Source organism: Abrus precatorius, unplaced genomic scaffold (assembly GCF_003935025.1).
Source record: "Abrus precatorius isolate BTA unplaced genomic scaffold, Abrus_2018 Scaffold8, whole genome shotgun sequence".
Taxonomy (NCBI): domain Eukaryota; kingdom Viridiplantae; phylum Streptophyta; class Magnoliopsida; order Fabales; family Fabaceae; genus Abrus; species Abrus precatorius.
The window spans coordinates 29366846-29383244 of record NW_020874428.1 but is presented as its reverse complement, the minus strand read 5'-3'; the positions used below and the strand labels follow the sequence as shown (position 1 = coordinate 29383244).

At 33.0% G+C, this 16399-nt stretch overlaps 1 protein-coding gene across 1 annotated transcript; it reads right to left on the bottom strand.

Annotated features, from left to right (window-relative positions):
- Positions 1 to 486: 486 nt before the first annotated feature.
- LOC113848437 lies at positions 487 to 1328 on the bottom strand. Its single transcript, XM_027477946.1, has one exon. The coding sequence runs from the start codon at positions 1317 to 1319 to the stop codon at positions 489 to 491; it is 831 nt and encodes a 276-aa protein (XP_027333747.1). The 5' UTR covers positions 1320 to 1328; the 3' UTR covers positions 487 to 488.
- Positions 1329 to 16399: the final 15071 nt, after the last annotated feature.

Sequence of the window (16399 nt, the reverse complement as noted above, 5' to 3'; positions counted from 1 at the left end):
TTTTAATAAACGTATATTGTTTTTTGCTCTTCTAAGTGCAAGATATATTTAGCAGGATCGTTTTATGGAGTTGTATCTGTTTTCATTTTGGACAATAGGTAGCTTTCTAACAAACATGGCCAACCAGCAACTAGTTATATTTTCTAGTTCATAAATCAAGAGCACAGTAACGATATTAAATTAATAACAAATAGCCTGCATATATATCACTTATCTCCATCAATAATCCCCCATTACCATGTATTCTGGTATCACAGGTAAGATTAAAATACACAAGTTTATCATACAAATGCAAAGACTATTTTGAAAAGAAAGCCATTTATTCAAGAAGAAACAGCAAAACAGACGTATTACTTGAAACTAAAAATCTGAATGTCTACCGTATAGGTTTGGTTTATTCCCCAGCCTAAGATCCAATCTTTTCCAACTAAAATTTTCAAGTGCCCGATTCAATCTGTTTCTCAAATTCCTTTGAACTAGGTAAAGATTCAGTAGTAGGCACCAGAGGTGCTACTGTTCTGGAGATCACTCTTGTCCTGCAAATCACATTCTTCAGATGGTGTGAGCGTGGACTCGGAAGGAACAGGTTCACCAATCTGTTCAGATGGCATGGATCCAGGTTGGCTGGTCCCACTTGCAAGGTTTGATCCCACATCAGGAATATTAGCAAAATCACTACTTGGCCTTCCATCTGAGTTTGAGGTATCAACTTTTCTTGAAGTCTCAATAGCATGCTTAGTTTCTGTATCATCTAGCAAATCAGTTTTGGGCAAGTCCTGCATCTCCACAACGTTGTGAACAGGTTTACTAGTCTGCCCAGAAGGCCCCGCTTCGGGTTCAGCCGAACGAGGGGTCAGGTTGAGTTCAATATTTGATGTATTTGGTTCACCATGAATCACAACCTCATTCAGTTGATGCAAATGAGGCACAGCCTGCTGGCCAATTCCAAGCTCCTTATCAGTGTTTTCAATTGTTGGAATTGGATCTACATCGATGGGTTCAGATGCTGGTTCAGACTCTTTCGTTATTCCTCCATCAGCACTGGATTCTTTTACCTGTGTGTAGGCATCAAGTTGATGCAATGTTTCACCTTGTTTGACAGTTTTTCCGTGCTTTAACTCTGATGCAATACACGCAGATTGATTCACATGTCCAGGATCTAATGTCCCTTGAGGAATTCCTCCAGTGGATACGGAAATGGGCACCTGTAATTCTGGCCCAAAAGATTGCTTGCTGCATTGTACTGTTGAGGGAACAGGACCATGTATCCCAACCTGTGGATTAAGAGCTGGAATTGGAATCTCCTTCCTTTGGATCATTTGAATATCTGGAGCCACGTCATTTTCTGGAGTAATTGGAGCAGTTTTGCCTGGTAGAAACGCAAGGCCTCTAAAACAAGTATCAGTGTCGTTCACCTTAACATTAAGAAGATATCCATCTTTCCAAGTGCCGTCAATGACACCAGTTACTAACTTCCCCAGCATTTCGTCAGTTGTGCCTGCTGTTTGATTGGAGTTCAACACATTGTCAGGAGCAGGCAATGCAGGCACATTCTCCAGCGGAACCTGAACTACATTTGCTAGTTTTCGTGGTCGACCACGTTTGCGTTTCACTGGAACATTTGATGTAGAGCCTGATCCTTGATCCTGTTGGTTCATTCTCCAGAATGACTGCTAGGGAAAATATTTCTGCAAAACAAAATGTTTAACTGACCAAATGAAGTGGTCCGATTTAGGGCTGAACAAAAAATTCTGTTACGAAAGTCCAGTCCATGGCAAATGGTAGATTGATTTTATTAAACTGATTTTTTAATTTAACATATTTTTATAATCAATTTAATATTTTTAATCTACTTTTTAAAATTGTTTTTTTTTTTATTCATCTAAATTCATATGGTGTATAAAGACACTACTACATTTTTTATTTGTTAGACCTTTTTGCTATTTTGTATGACTATTATTTTTTTGTTAACTTTAATTTTATTTTTTAAAATTTAATTATTATATTAAAGATATAAAAATATAAAAATTATTTTTAATTAATTATTACTATTATTTTTATATTTAAATTTATGTTTTTAAAATTTTTAAATATTATAACATTATATTTTTATCATTATTTAATATTCATATTGATTTTTATGTTTTAATTTAAACTTTTATCATTATATTTCTTTTTGTTTATTGAAACTAAGTTAAAAAATAATAATAAATATTTTATAAAAGTTTCTACAAAATATAATATAATTAATAATTAATAAAGATTACTAAAATCCTACTAGACTTCAACATTTTAATACTCTATGGCTATCAAATAACACAGATCAAAGAAAGTTTCAACAGAAATCAATAATAGTCCAAATGCAGAGAAAATTACTAGGGTAAAAAAAGGGACTTTTATGCCACCCCTTTAGTATCTATCACCCGTTATGAGTGTGCCTTCGTCCGTGGTACTGTGGTAGTGTGTATCTTTATCCAGACTATGGACACTATATTGTTCAATAGCGTCACTAATATGTTAAACAATATCATCTCTCCTTCCAAATAATAAAATTGCTTGATGACAGAGAGCTCTTCCATGTTTTCAAAAACTCAAATAGGCTTGTTATAAAATCTAGTAAAGAGATCATTCTTGGATTTATTAAACCATCATCAGATTCTCAGCTATTAGCAATCTCCCTTGGCATGTAACCTTTTAGAACCACTTAGCCCCTAACCAAGGCTTGTGACATGCCCCAGCCTAAAGACCAGGTATCCTTCACTCCCCTAAACATCTTTGACATTGATGGTTTTTCACTTGATAGCAAACAGGGTATCACTTGATTCTAAGTTTTGGCTAAATCGTGGAAGGACAAAAAACACATTATATAAAGTTAGTCAACGAAACTATCTTATTTAGCATCCTCTGTTAAAACTACTGGTTTAAGGAGAGACAAGAATAAGAAAAAGCCCTGAAACATTAACTCCTTCATTGCAAGTATTTAAACCCTGAACAAACAAATATCTTGTAGCAAGATTTGGCATAAACTTAGGAAAGATGAATGTCAGCTCATTGTAGTTAGTAACAGTCAGAGAGGGCTGATTTCATTGTTTAGATCTTTGATGCAGTAGATAAACCAAACAGCATAAAAAAAACAGACAATATCATACTAAGTTTTAACAGTTACGAAGCAATGTGATCCTTTAAATGAGATCATCGAGGTCAAGAATTTTTACTTTTTTCACAGTCTACAAACTTATTTTTCATTAAATGATACAAGTTACAACTTATATATATATATATATATATATATATATCGAAAGTAACGCAACAAAGATGGATTGCAGCAATCCAAAGACGTTTGGGGCGGAATGGGGTTTGGCGACAAGAGATAAATACAGCAGAATATAATTTTAATTATAATGTATTATATTCTGTAATTTTTATTAAAAATTTATTATATATAACTTTTTATTTAGTAAAATATTGTACATGTTAAAAAAATAATTTTTTATTTGAATTTTTTTAATTTTTAATGTGTCTAGGAATATATTTAAAATAATTTAATTATAATTTGTTAAAAATAATAATATTTATCATCTAAAAAGTATACAAAATGTACAACGCATATTTTCATGACAATTTAAAATATTTAATAAAATATATTTTATATTTTTAACATAATAATTTAGATACTTTTGTTATTTTTATGAATCTTTTTAATGGTTAAATGAATAGTATTAAATATATTTTATATTTTAAAATAATAAATGAACATTTATGTTATTTAATATTTATTTTATAAAAAAATATTAAAAATATAAATTATAATAAGTATAAGTAATAAAAAAAATTAAGAGTATTTACTTTAATCACGAGTAGTTTGTCTTCTTACTTTTATTCTCTAATAAGTTATATGGCATTCTTTGATTAAGTCAACTTAATATATGAGTTTTAATGCTTTTATAATTTTTTTAATACCTTTCAATTTATAACAAAGTATTATTTAACTATTTATTTTATTATTTAATTTTTTTTTTCATAACAGATCTCTCCAAAGTGGACAAATTCATTCAAAGTTTTGAAATTATTAATAATTTTAAAAAAACTACATTATAATAATTTTAATACTTTATGAAAAATCAGAAAGAAAACAAATAGACTTTAAACCTATTATTTTAATGTATACTTATAGATACATAAAAAAATTTATATATAATAATATTTTATTATAATAATTTTAATACATTTATAAACATTTAATATAAAATTTTAAATAAAAAATTGTTTTATTAAATTTTATTCTATTTCCTTTTATCCACATTAAAAAATTAAATTAAGTATTAAATAAAAGATGTATTTAATACAATGAGAAAAAAGTATCTATACTTTTATTTATTTGTCCTAAAAGAGAAAAAAATGTTATTATTTATTTACATGTCAATATAAAATTTAAAATAATATTTTTTATAAATATTTCATTTTTTTTGCCTATACAAAATATTCATATTGTGTAAATGGTTTAAGAGTAAAAATAATCATTAAGAACAATTAAAATAATAAATTTAGTAATTAGTTTTAACAAAATAATTAAATTCATTGGTTAGTGTAAGATCATCTAGGGTATGAATAAAATCCTTTTTTTTAAATTATGTCTTATATATTTCTGGAAGCAATCTTCATTGAATTTTTGTCAATTATATATATATATATATATATATATATATATATGGGAGAGTGTCTTCATTCTCTGTCTTGCCATATCTGTATTGCCATGAGAATACCCATGCCAGGGCAAAGTCAGAGAAGTATTTAAGATCTGCTGGAATTCTTGATTCTCGCAGATATCTGCCTTTGTAGATCTTGTATCCTTCCTTGACAGGGGTGGGAAGGATTTCTTCTATTGGCCCAAAATAATCCCACCATTGGAGGAACCAATTTGGAAAGTTATAATCCTGATTCTTTTTAAAATATATTAACCAAGAATGTCGGTTAAGTTTATTTTGGAACCAGAAAGTTCTTGTCCATGCGTCAATGTAGTCCCAATAATTATATCCTACTGGATCAAATGGTTGGGAAAACTTTTTATAAGAATTTAAATTTTTTCCAAAAGCCTTTGGAGTTAAGACTTTCAGGATTTGTATTGTTGAATGGGTTGTAACTGACGGATCCTTGTGGTCCTTGTAATGCTTAATAGAAACAGAATCTGAATCCACTAAGATAAACTCATAAAACTGTCTGGTTTTATTAGCCTGATATGGTCTGAAATGAAATCCTGGTGGGAATGCTTTAGTAATTGCCTTGTATGGGTTTTTGTCCCAAAATTCAGGTTCCATTTGTATGACTGAGGAGAATTTTCCTTTGGCTACATAATGGCTTGGGTTTGAAGTTTTTTGTTTTCCTTTTTGAAGGTCAAGGGTCCCTTCTGTTTTATTGGTTATTGTTTTTTGGGTTTGGTTGAAGGTCTGGATTATAGTGTTTAGGCTTGCTAAATCTAATTCCATATCTTCTTCAGAGGCAATGTCTGCCCAGGATTTATTTGGTAGGCTACTCAAGCTTCCTTGTTGGATAGCTAAAAGCGTACTAATTGGGAGAGCATAGTCTGTTTTGGTTTGTTTGGTGGTTTTGACAACAGAATCAGTCTTTTTGGAGGATTCTTTTGGAGTTCCAGATTGCTGAGTTGATGACTCAACAACTTGGATTGCTTTTTGAGTCGATGACTCAATGGGGGTCGATGACCCAGAAGAAGAGGTTTTTGAATCTGCTGAAGCAGATTGTGGTCTTGGTTTATTTAGAGTCAGAGCTAATCTGACTTTGCCGCCTCTGGACCATGAAAGCAAATCTGGAACATAGTTACAGACAATTAACAGTTATATTCCTACTTCCCCATCAGGCTTTGATACCAGATAACCCGAAGTGGATCAAGGACAACAAAAATATGTAGAATAAAAGACTGAAAGGAAAGTAGGCAGTAGCAGGACTACTAAATGATATGCAGAAATTAAAAGTGCAGTATGTAAAACAGTTAATTCATAAAGAAACTAGAACGGTGGTATAACCAACACAGATCTAGTGAAGGGAGAAGAGAAGAAAGCCGGAGCGACGGTAGTCCGAACAGGACCGGCTAAGAGGGAGAAGAGAGGAAAATAATTTGAAACAGCAAATTTTATTGAAAGATCTCAAAGAAGAAGAAGGCTTACAAGAAGTTTTTCTCTCAGAGCTTCTCTCTCTTAAATCTCTCTTATCTTGCTAAATGAAAGGGTACCTCACAATATAGACGAGGCCTCCTTATATAGAAATTTTTAAAGTACTATTTCTACAGTTCCGGTTGGTGACTGGAACTATTCACTATAGTACCGGTTACTAAAGATCTTGGATATCAATACCGAAACAATCATCTTCATTCTGATTATCTTCAATATTGGCATCTTGGTTAGAAGTTTCTCCTTCTTCTTGGCTTTGCAATAACAGGAGAACATCTTGAAGATTTTTCTTCATTTTTTCTTTGGTGTCGCATCCTGATAAGAATGCTGCAATTTTGGATTTCTGATTAAGGAATTGAAATGTTGCTGGGTCAGCAAGATTTAATAATTTGGGATTTTTCCCAAAATATTCAGCAACTCCTTCTGGTCCGGCATGATCTGCATTGAATTGATTCCACCACTTTACAAAGGAATACCTATGCAATAGAGGGAGAGTGTCTTCATTCTCTGTCTTGCCATATCTGTATTGCCATGAGAATACCCATGCCAGGGCAAAGTCAGAGAAGTATTTAAAATCTGCTGGAATTCTTGATTCTCGCAGATATCTGCCTTTGTAGATCTTGTATCCTTCCTTGACAGGGGTGGGAAGGATTTCTTCTATTGGCCCAAAATAATCCCACCATTGGAGGAACCAATTTGGAAAGTTATAATCCTGATTCTTTTTAAAATATATTAACCAAGAATGTCGGTTAAGTTTATTTTGGAACCAGAAAGTTCTTGTCCATGCGTCAATGTAGTCCCAATAATTATATCCTACTGGATCAAATGGTTGGGAAAACTTTTTATAAGAATTTAAATTTTTTTCAAAAGCCTTTGGAGTTAAGACTTTCAGGATTTGTATTGTTGAATGGGTTGTAACTGACGGATCCTTGTGGTCCTTGTAATGCTTAATAGAAACAGAATCTGAATCCACTAAGATAAACTCATAAAACTGTCTGGTTTTATTAGCCTGATATGGTCTGAAATGAAATCCTGGTGGGAATGCTTTAGTAATTGCCTTGTATGGGTTTTTGTCCCAAAATTCAGGTTCCATTTGTATGACTGAGGAGAATTTTCCTTTGGCTACATAATGGCTTGGGTTTGAAGTTTTTTGTTTTCCCTTTTGAAGGTCAAGGGTCCCTTCTGTTTTATTGGTTATTGTTTTTTGGGTTTGGTTGAAGGTCTGGATTATAGTGTTTAGGCTTGCTAAATCTAATTCCATATCTTCTTCAGAGGCAATGTCTGCCCAGGATTTATTTGGTAGGCTACTCAAGCTTCCTTGTTGGATAGCTAAAAGCGTACTAATTGGGAGAGCATAGTCTGTTTTGGTTTGTTTGGTGGTTTTGACAACAGAATCAGTCTTTTTGGAGGATTCTTTTGGAGTTCCAGATTGCTGAGTTGATGACTCAACAACTTGGATTGCTTTTTGAGTCGATGACTCAATGGGGGTCGATGACCCAGAAGAAGAGGTTTTTGAATCTGCTGAAGCAGATTGTGGTCTTGGTTTATTTAGAGTCAGAGCTAATCTGACTTTGCCGCCTCTGGTGGTTCCTCCCCTAGAAGGGGTAACTGCCTTTCTAGGCATCTTACTTATCCTGTAAATATTCACGGGTAAGATAATCAGGAAGGGAGTTTGAAGTGCCTTTGAGATATTCTATGTCAAAATCAAAAACACTTAAAATTGCTTGCCATCTCGCAAAAATTTGTTTTGAGGCAAGATTTTTAACATCCTTTTGTAAAATTTCTTTAGCAGACTTGCAGTCTACCCTAATTAAAAATTTTTGGTTTAATAAATCAGATTGGAATTTTGAAACGCATAAAACAATTGCCAAAACTTCCTTTTTAACAGTAGAATAATTCTGTTGTGCAGAATTCCAATGTTTTGAAGTGTATGCAATGATATGCTCATGAGACTCAATTTTTTGTTTAAGAATGCCTCCATAACCTATGTCTGAAGCATCAGTTTCAACGATTTTGAAGGCTTGAGGGATGGGAAGATATAGGCAATTTATCTTCCTGACTTTGGTTTTGATTTCTTTAACGACATTAGTGTGGACGTCAGTCCAAGAGGGGGGATTCTTTTTAAGCCTATCATGTAAAGGCTTGATAATGTTATTTAGGTGGGGGATGAAATCTCCTACATAATTGAGGCAACCTAAAAACCTTTGCAATTGGGTTTTATCAAGAATCCTGTCAGGAAATTTATCAGCAAATTCTATGGATCTACTGATAGGGATAATGGTACCTTGGTGGATATTATGTCCAAGGAATCTGATATTGGTTTGAAAGAGACTAATTTTTGATTTTGAAACGGCAAGACCGTTTTGTTTAATAACATTGATAAAAACATTTATATGTTTAAAATGTTGATCAATGGATTGAGAAAAAATTAAAACATCGTCAATGTAGACAATGACAAATTTTGAATACGGATTGAAAATGTCATTCATGATTTTTTGAAATTCAGAAGGAGCATTTTTTAGACCAAAGGGCATAACATTCCATTCGTAATGCCCAAAGGGAACAGTAAAGGCAGTCTTGTACCTATCATTTTCGCAAATTTGGATTTGCCAAAATCCCGATTTCATATCGAATTTTGAAAAGATCTTAGCAGAATTGAGTCTGTTAAGAAGATCTTTTTTATTGGGAATAGGATGCCTAATCCATTGAAGGGCTTGATTGAGGGGTTTGTAATTGATAACAAGTCTGGGAGTACCTCTTTCAATCTCAGCAGGTTTATTAACATAAAAAGCAGAGCAAGACCAAGGACTCTTGCTTTTCCTGATAAGATTCTTGTCTAAGAGATCTGTAATCTCTTTCTGACAATAATGGAGGAGTTCCTCATTCATCTGAATTGGTCTGGCTTTAGTGGGAATTTGGGTATCTTTGAATCCTGATTCATAAGGGAGACTGACAATATGTTTTTTCCTATTCCAGAAGGCGCTGGGTAGGTCAGAACATATAGAAGTTTGGATTTTGTTTAAAAGAGACTGGATTTTCTTTTGAAGTGAAAAATTACCTAATTGTTTTTCAATATTAGCAAAAGAAACTTCTTCTTTTAAAAAGTTAATCTGATTAACTTTGTTTTGAATAAAATTAATATTTTTTGTAAAGGGCTTATTAGAAAATTTGAAGGTTATTTGTTTCCCTAAATGTCGAGTGGATATACCATCTTTCGAAATTTGCAAAGGGAAAAGAGCTTTTATAAAAGGTGTTCCCAAAATCACTTCATTTTTTAAATTTTTAACAAGAAGAAAGTTTGTTTCAATCTTAAGTTCTTGATTTTCAATTACAGCTTTAGAAAGCTTATAATTAATTTTCAGTTTTGAACCACTAGCAGTGCTGAGTTTTTCAGAGGTTTTTTCAAAATATTTTGTAGGAATTAAACCTTCTAAAATACAATTTGAATCAGCACCTGTATCAAAAAGGGCCAAAGTGTCAAGAACAAAATCATCAATAATGATTCTGATGTTAATGTAAAATTTTTGTATTTTGACCTTGTTGATCAAACACATAAAAGTTTCTTCTGGATTACCAGAGTCAACCTTTACAGAATCATTATCCTCAGGAAGTTCTACTTTCTCAATGTCAGAGTCATCATCTAACTGAGAAAGAATAACTTGGTGAATTTGTTGTTGATCTTTGATTTCCCTGATTTCTTTCTTGAGATTATTTATCTCAATCTGGAGATCTTGAATAGTGGTTGGTTTAATATTAGAATTCTTTTCTAATCTTTTGAAAATATCTGTAATATCGAATTTGTTTGAAGTAAAATATTCTTTAGGTTTAGGTTTATTTTCTAAAACCTCTTTGAATTTGTTTAAAAATTCTTTTCTTTCTTGAAAATCCGAAATAGAGCTTATAGCTTCAAAAAGAAGATCTTGTTCTTTTGTCAAAACATTGATTTCTGGAGTTTCATCACTGTCAGAAGAAGAAGCTTGATCATCATTTTGAATTTGGTTGACCTCTTCTTCAGATTCTTTATTAGAATCTTCCTCTTCATCAGAGGTATTAGCCAGGAGATTATTGATTTGGTCCTCTAAAGAAAGCTCTAGATTGAGGCTACTAATCTTTTTCTTTAGCCTGCAATACTTACTAATATGACCAGGTTTACCACAATTGTAACAGGTTACGCCTGTTCTGGGTTTTTTGGGAATATTGGTAGGGATGACATTATCCCCTTGTTTTTTAGGACTGGGTTTTCTATTGTACCTGCGCTTATAGGGCTTTTTGTAAGGTTCTACAGCTTCTTTCTTAGGGGCATGTTTCTTTCTTTTGGGAGAGCAGGATGGAAGACCAAACTGTTCGCAGAATGACCCTAATTCTTTCTTGCTCAAAGCTTTTTCTTTAGCAAGTTGTTTTTGGAGTTTATCTTTCTGGCAAACTTTAATACCGCTATGGATAATGATAGCAGTAAGTTGACCATAATCATAATTATCATAATTGATTTCTCCAGTAGAAGAATGACTTCGGAGTTTACTTCTAATAAGATCTCCGAATGCTTTAGGAAGACCATCAAGATATTTTTCTTTCCAATAGGCTTGGTTGCAATCTTCCCTAGTAAGGACCCTAGACATAAAGGTATCTTTATACCACTTGAAATGTTCTAAGGAATCACATTTGAGTTTTGAAAGTAACTCACCAGATCTTTCTCTCCAAAGAGAAGGATCACCCAGGAAATGTTGGGATATTGTGTATAATAACGTATACACAGCATCAGGGAGATGCTCATTGTCACTGACAATGGTTTTACCTTTATCATTAATTTTAACTGCAGAGAGAATGTTATCTCTGTCAGCTTCAGTGAGATAATTATCCCACCAACCTTTGAGTTGGCCAGTAAAACCAGCAACAAGAATATAGACAATGGTGTCTTCAGGCATATTTTGGTTAGTAAAATAGCCCATAGCGACAACCGACATATTTTGAAGTTTGGCAATGATATTATATTCAGATAATCCATCGATATTCCAAATATAGATATCATTAGAATTAAAACTTTGAATAAAATCTTGTTTTTCTTCTAAAATAAGATCAGGAGCAGTAGCTCTATTATAATAAAGCTTGGAAGAATTTTTCCAATTATTGATAGGATTAATAGCTAAGACAGAGTCTGTTTCAGAACAATGTTCTGAATCAGTCTTAGAGATGGCATTGATAGTTTTGGCAAGAGACCTAGTTCTGGGTTTAGCACTAGATTCTTCAGAAGGTTGAGGAGTGTCTGGAATGGTAGTGAGGAGACTAGTAATTTTACTAAGTAACTCATTTTGATTTTCCTCATTTATTTTGGTTTTCTCTTTTTGCCTAAGTTCTAAGATTTTCTGCTTAGCTTTGGCGCTGATCTTAAAAGGTTTAAAAAGAGGTTTTTCTAGTTGTGGTTGGGAGGATGAAGAAGCAGTTTCTTCAATTTTCGTTTTGACAGGATTAACAGAGATTTTCTCTCCTAAAACCTGAAGGTATTTATTGGTATAATTGGCCTGTTCCATAAGGCCTTGGATGTCATGAGGAGTGATAGACTCATCAGCACTCTTAGATTTGAAAGGAGTGGCAGTAACAGGGTTACCGCCTTTGTCTTTCAAATTAGGCAATTGGTATTGAGATGTAGGCGGTAAATCACTTTGGACTATTTGTCCATCTTTGATTTGCCAGGTTATAACATTAGCAGAGGAGGTGCTAATAACATCTTCTTGCCAGGGATAATTAATATTATTTCGAATGGTATAAGCATGATACCAATCAAAGAATGGAATATTTTGTTTGACCTTTTCGAGAAATTGATAGAATTTCTCTTGGATAGCAGACCTGTCTTTTCCCCTATAATTTTGAAAGAACCACTCTCTTTGAGGTTTCCATTCCTCAGAGTAAAAATCTTTCCTAAGGGTTTCCTTATCTATAATGAATTTATGAGATAACATCATAAGACTCATTAAGGGAAGAGTAAGTTGGAGATTGGATACTCTGATTTTCGTCTTCTTTTTCAGAAGTCTGATAAACATTTCTAGGAATCCTAGAAGAAGTGTCTAAACCTTGAAGATTTAGAGAGGGGTCATGATTAACAGACCTAGGAATATCAGGTCTAACATAAGATCTAGAAGAAAAAGATCTCCTAGCAGAGACAAAATCAGATCGATTACTATAAGCATCGATCCTAGAGGAGAAAGAGTTTCTCCTATCAAAGGTTATTTCAACCTTTCCAGAATTGTCCTGTGAGATGTCCTGTATTTGAGGAGCAGGACGAGGAACACTAGGTGAGGCTTTATCCATCACCCATTTTTCTGGGAGAGTAACCTCATCCCATTTAATAATTCTAGGTAGAGAAACATTAGCCTTTGTCATATCAGTGATAAACAAAGTAGTTTCTCCCTTTTGAGGCTTGAGAAGGACTCTAGAGGCACAAGAATTCATGACCTTATACTGAATCCTATAGATTAATGCGGCGGGAATAGATCCCTCTTTCATGTCTAACCCATGAAAGCAAATATTAAGAAATAAGGAGTCTAGGATGTTTCAAAAAGACAGGTCTGCTATCCAAGAGAAATTCTATCAATTTCTCGAAAAAGTCAAACAAAATATTCCATTCTTTGATTGGTATCATGCTTATACCATTCGAAATAATATTAATTATCCCTGGCAAGAAGATGTTATTAGCACCTCCTCTGCTAATGTTATAACCTGGCAAATCAAAGATGGACAAATAGTCCAAAGTGATTTACCGCCCACATCTCAATACCAATTGCCTAATTTGAAAGACAAAGGCGGTAACCCTGTTACTGCCACTCCTTTCAAATCTAAGAGTGCTGATGAGTCTATCACTCCTCATGACATCCAAGGCCTTATGGAACAGGCCAATTATACCAATAAATACCTTCAGGTTTTAGGAGAGAAAATCTCTGTTAATCCTGTCAAAACGAAAATTGAAGAAACTGCTTCTTCATCCTCCCAACCACAACTAGAAAAACCTCTTTTTAAACCTTTTAAGATCAGCGCCAAAGCTAAGCAGAAAATCTTAGAACTTAGGCAAAAAGAGAAAACCAAAATAAATGAGGAAAATCAAAATGAGTTACTTAGTAAAATTACTAGTCTCCTCACTACCATTCCAGACACTCCTCAACCTTCTGAAGAATCTAGTGCTAAACCCAGAACTAGGTCTCTTGCCAAAACTATCAATGCCATCTCTAAGACTGATTCAGAACATTGTTCTGAAACAGACTCTGTCTTAGCTATTAATCCTATCAATAATTGGAAAAATTCTTCCAAGCTTTATTATAATAGAGCTACTGCTCCTGATCTTATTTTAGAAGAAAAACAAGATTTTATTCAAAGTTTTAATTCTAATGATATCTATATTTGGAATATCGATGGATTATCTGAATATAATATCATTGCCAAACTTCAAAATATGTCGGTTGTCGCTATGGGCTATTTTACTAACCAAAATATGCCTGAAGACACCATTGTCTATATTCTTGTTGCTGGTTTTACTGGCCAACTCAAAGGTTGGTGGGATAATTATCTCACTGAAGCTGACAGAGATAACATTCTCTCTGCAGTTAAAATTAATGATAAAGGTAAAACCATTGTCAGTGACAATGAGCATCTCCCTGATGCTGTGTATACGTTATTATACACAATATCCCAACATTTCCTGGGTGATCCTTCTCTTTGGAGAGAAAGATCTGGTGAGTTACTTTCAAAACTCAAATGTGATTCCTTAGAACATTTCAAGTGGTATAAAGATACCTTTATGTCTAGGGTCCTTACTAGGGAAGATTGCAACCAAGCCTATTGGAAAGAAAAATATCTTGATGGTCTTCCTAAAGCATTCGGAGATCTTATTAGAAGTAAACTCCGAAGTCATTCTTCTACTGGAGAAATCAATTATGATAATTATGATTATGGTCGATAATGTCATCCCTACCAATATTCCCAAAAAACCCAGAACAGGCGTAACCTGTTACAATTGTGGTAAACCTGGTCATATTAGTAAGTATTGCAGGCTAAAGAAAAAGATTAGTAGCCTCAATCTAGAGCCTTCTTTAGAGGACCAAATCAATAATCTCCTGGCTAATACCTCTGATGAAGAGGAAGATTCTAATAAAGAATCTGAAGAAGAGGTCAACCAAATTCAAAATGATGATCAAGCTTCTTCTTCTGACAGTGATGAAACTCCAGAAATCAATGTTTTGACAAAAGAACAAGATCTTCTTTTTGAAGCTATAAGCTCTATTTCGGATTTTCAAGAAAGAAAAGAATTTTTAAACAAATTCAAAGAGGTTTTAGAAAATAAACCTAAACCTAAAGAATATTTTACTTCAAACAAATTCGATATTACAGATATTTTCAAAAGATTAGAAAAGAATTCTAATATTAAACCAACCACTATTCAAGATCTCCAGATTGAGATAAATAATCTCAAGAAAGAAATCAGGGAAATCAAAGATCAACAACAAATTCACCAAGTTATTCTTTCTCAGTTAGATGATGACTCTGACATTGAGAAAGTAGAACTTCCTGAGGATAATGATTCTGTAAAGGTTGACTCTGGTAATCCAGAAGAACTTTTATGTGTGATCAACAAGTCAAATATTATCCAAAAATATTGAGACTAAGTCATATTGAATTGACCATTCTCTTCTCGCCCAGATGAGAAGTAACCTTGCTCAGGTGAAGAGTCGTAGGAAAAATGGAGAATTCTCTGGACCCATTCTCCCTCAGACAAGAATGCCTCTCGCTCAAATGAGATATCGCTAGCTTAGGCGAGAATGCTTCTCGCTCAAGCGAGAATAGTATAAATCTGAATAGATGTCACTGTCTGATTTTCTCGCCTAGGCGAAGATAGTCTCGCTCAAGTGAGGGTTGGCTTGCTCAAGTGAGAGCGCACGGATCTGGAGGGATATTTATGGAACCTCAGCACATAAAACATTTATTTTCTCATCAAATAACTTTTTCCTCTCGTTTTCTCTCTGTTCTCTTACCTTCTCCTCTAAAAAAAAAACTTACTCTATATTTGTTTTTGTATTTGATAAATGATACATACATTTTTATTGAGTTCTCTCGGTCTTTCTTGAATTTTGGTGACTTGAGAATGAAATTGTATTTCTCTTGGTCTCTCATAGCATAATTTACAGCCGTTATTTATTTTTCTCTATGTTAATGGGTCATTGAAGTCTCTTAGTTCACAATAATGATGCTTGTTTTTATTAGATGGTTAAGTATAGAGCAAAGGTTTGATAGGAAAAATTAGCAAGTATATTGAATTGTGTTAAGTAATAAAGTAAAAGTACAAATATTGTTTTCATGAAGATTGGATTCAACTAGCAACTCCCAAACCTCACCTTAAGCAATTAAATTCCCTCTCAACTCAAATTCTAACATCCAATTTCAGATCAAATTTACTGTATTAGGTTAATTTTAATTTCTTGATGACTAGCTTATTTCTTTCACATTAAAAATTTTAATTCTTTAAATTTTCTTAATTAGAGCAAGCATTAGGTTCAAGTATTTATAGGATCACGTAAACATCAATTTCTACTCCTACAAATATCAATCACTATGTGAATTACTTTATGATCTAATTCAGTAACCAAAATTTCAATTATGAAAGTGAATCTGACATCAAATAATTGTTGATTAATCCACAGAAGCATTAAAAATAAAAACAAACACTTAATTAAAGGAAGGAAAGAACTTAAATTGAAATATAATAATTCAATTTACAAGAAGTTTAGATTGAGATCATTCATCATCCCTTAACCTATAACCTAATTACACATGATAGAAGAAAATAAAATCATAAGAAAAGTAAAAGAAAAGAAATAACTCCATTAGGATTTGACGGATTTTCAAATTGATTCCTCAAAGTTAAATATCCACCAACCCAGATGTTGCACGGAGAAAGAGTGAGAGAATTGAAGTTTCACTCCACAAAGATGTAAAAAAGAAGCTAAAACTAGATACAAGTTTTCACACCCTTTTAAAGAATTCAGCTTGAAAACCAAAGTTCCTAATAGTGTTTCTAGCATTGCCAATATTGGAGTGATAAAAATTGACCTTTCTTTCCAAAAATAAGCATGGTTGACACTTAAATAACCTTGCTAATGCTGGACGATAAGAATATATACTTTCGTAACACTTTTCTCATATTCAAGTTCAATTATCTTCTAAAATTGAACTTAGAC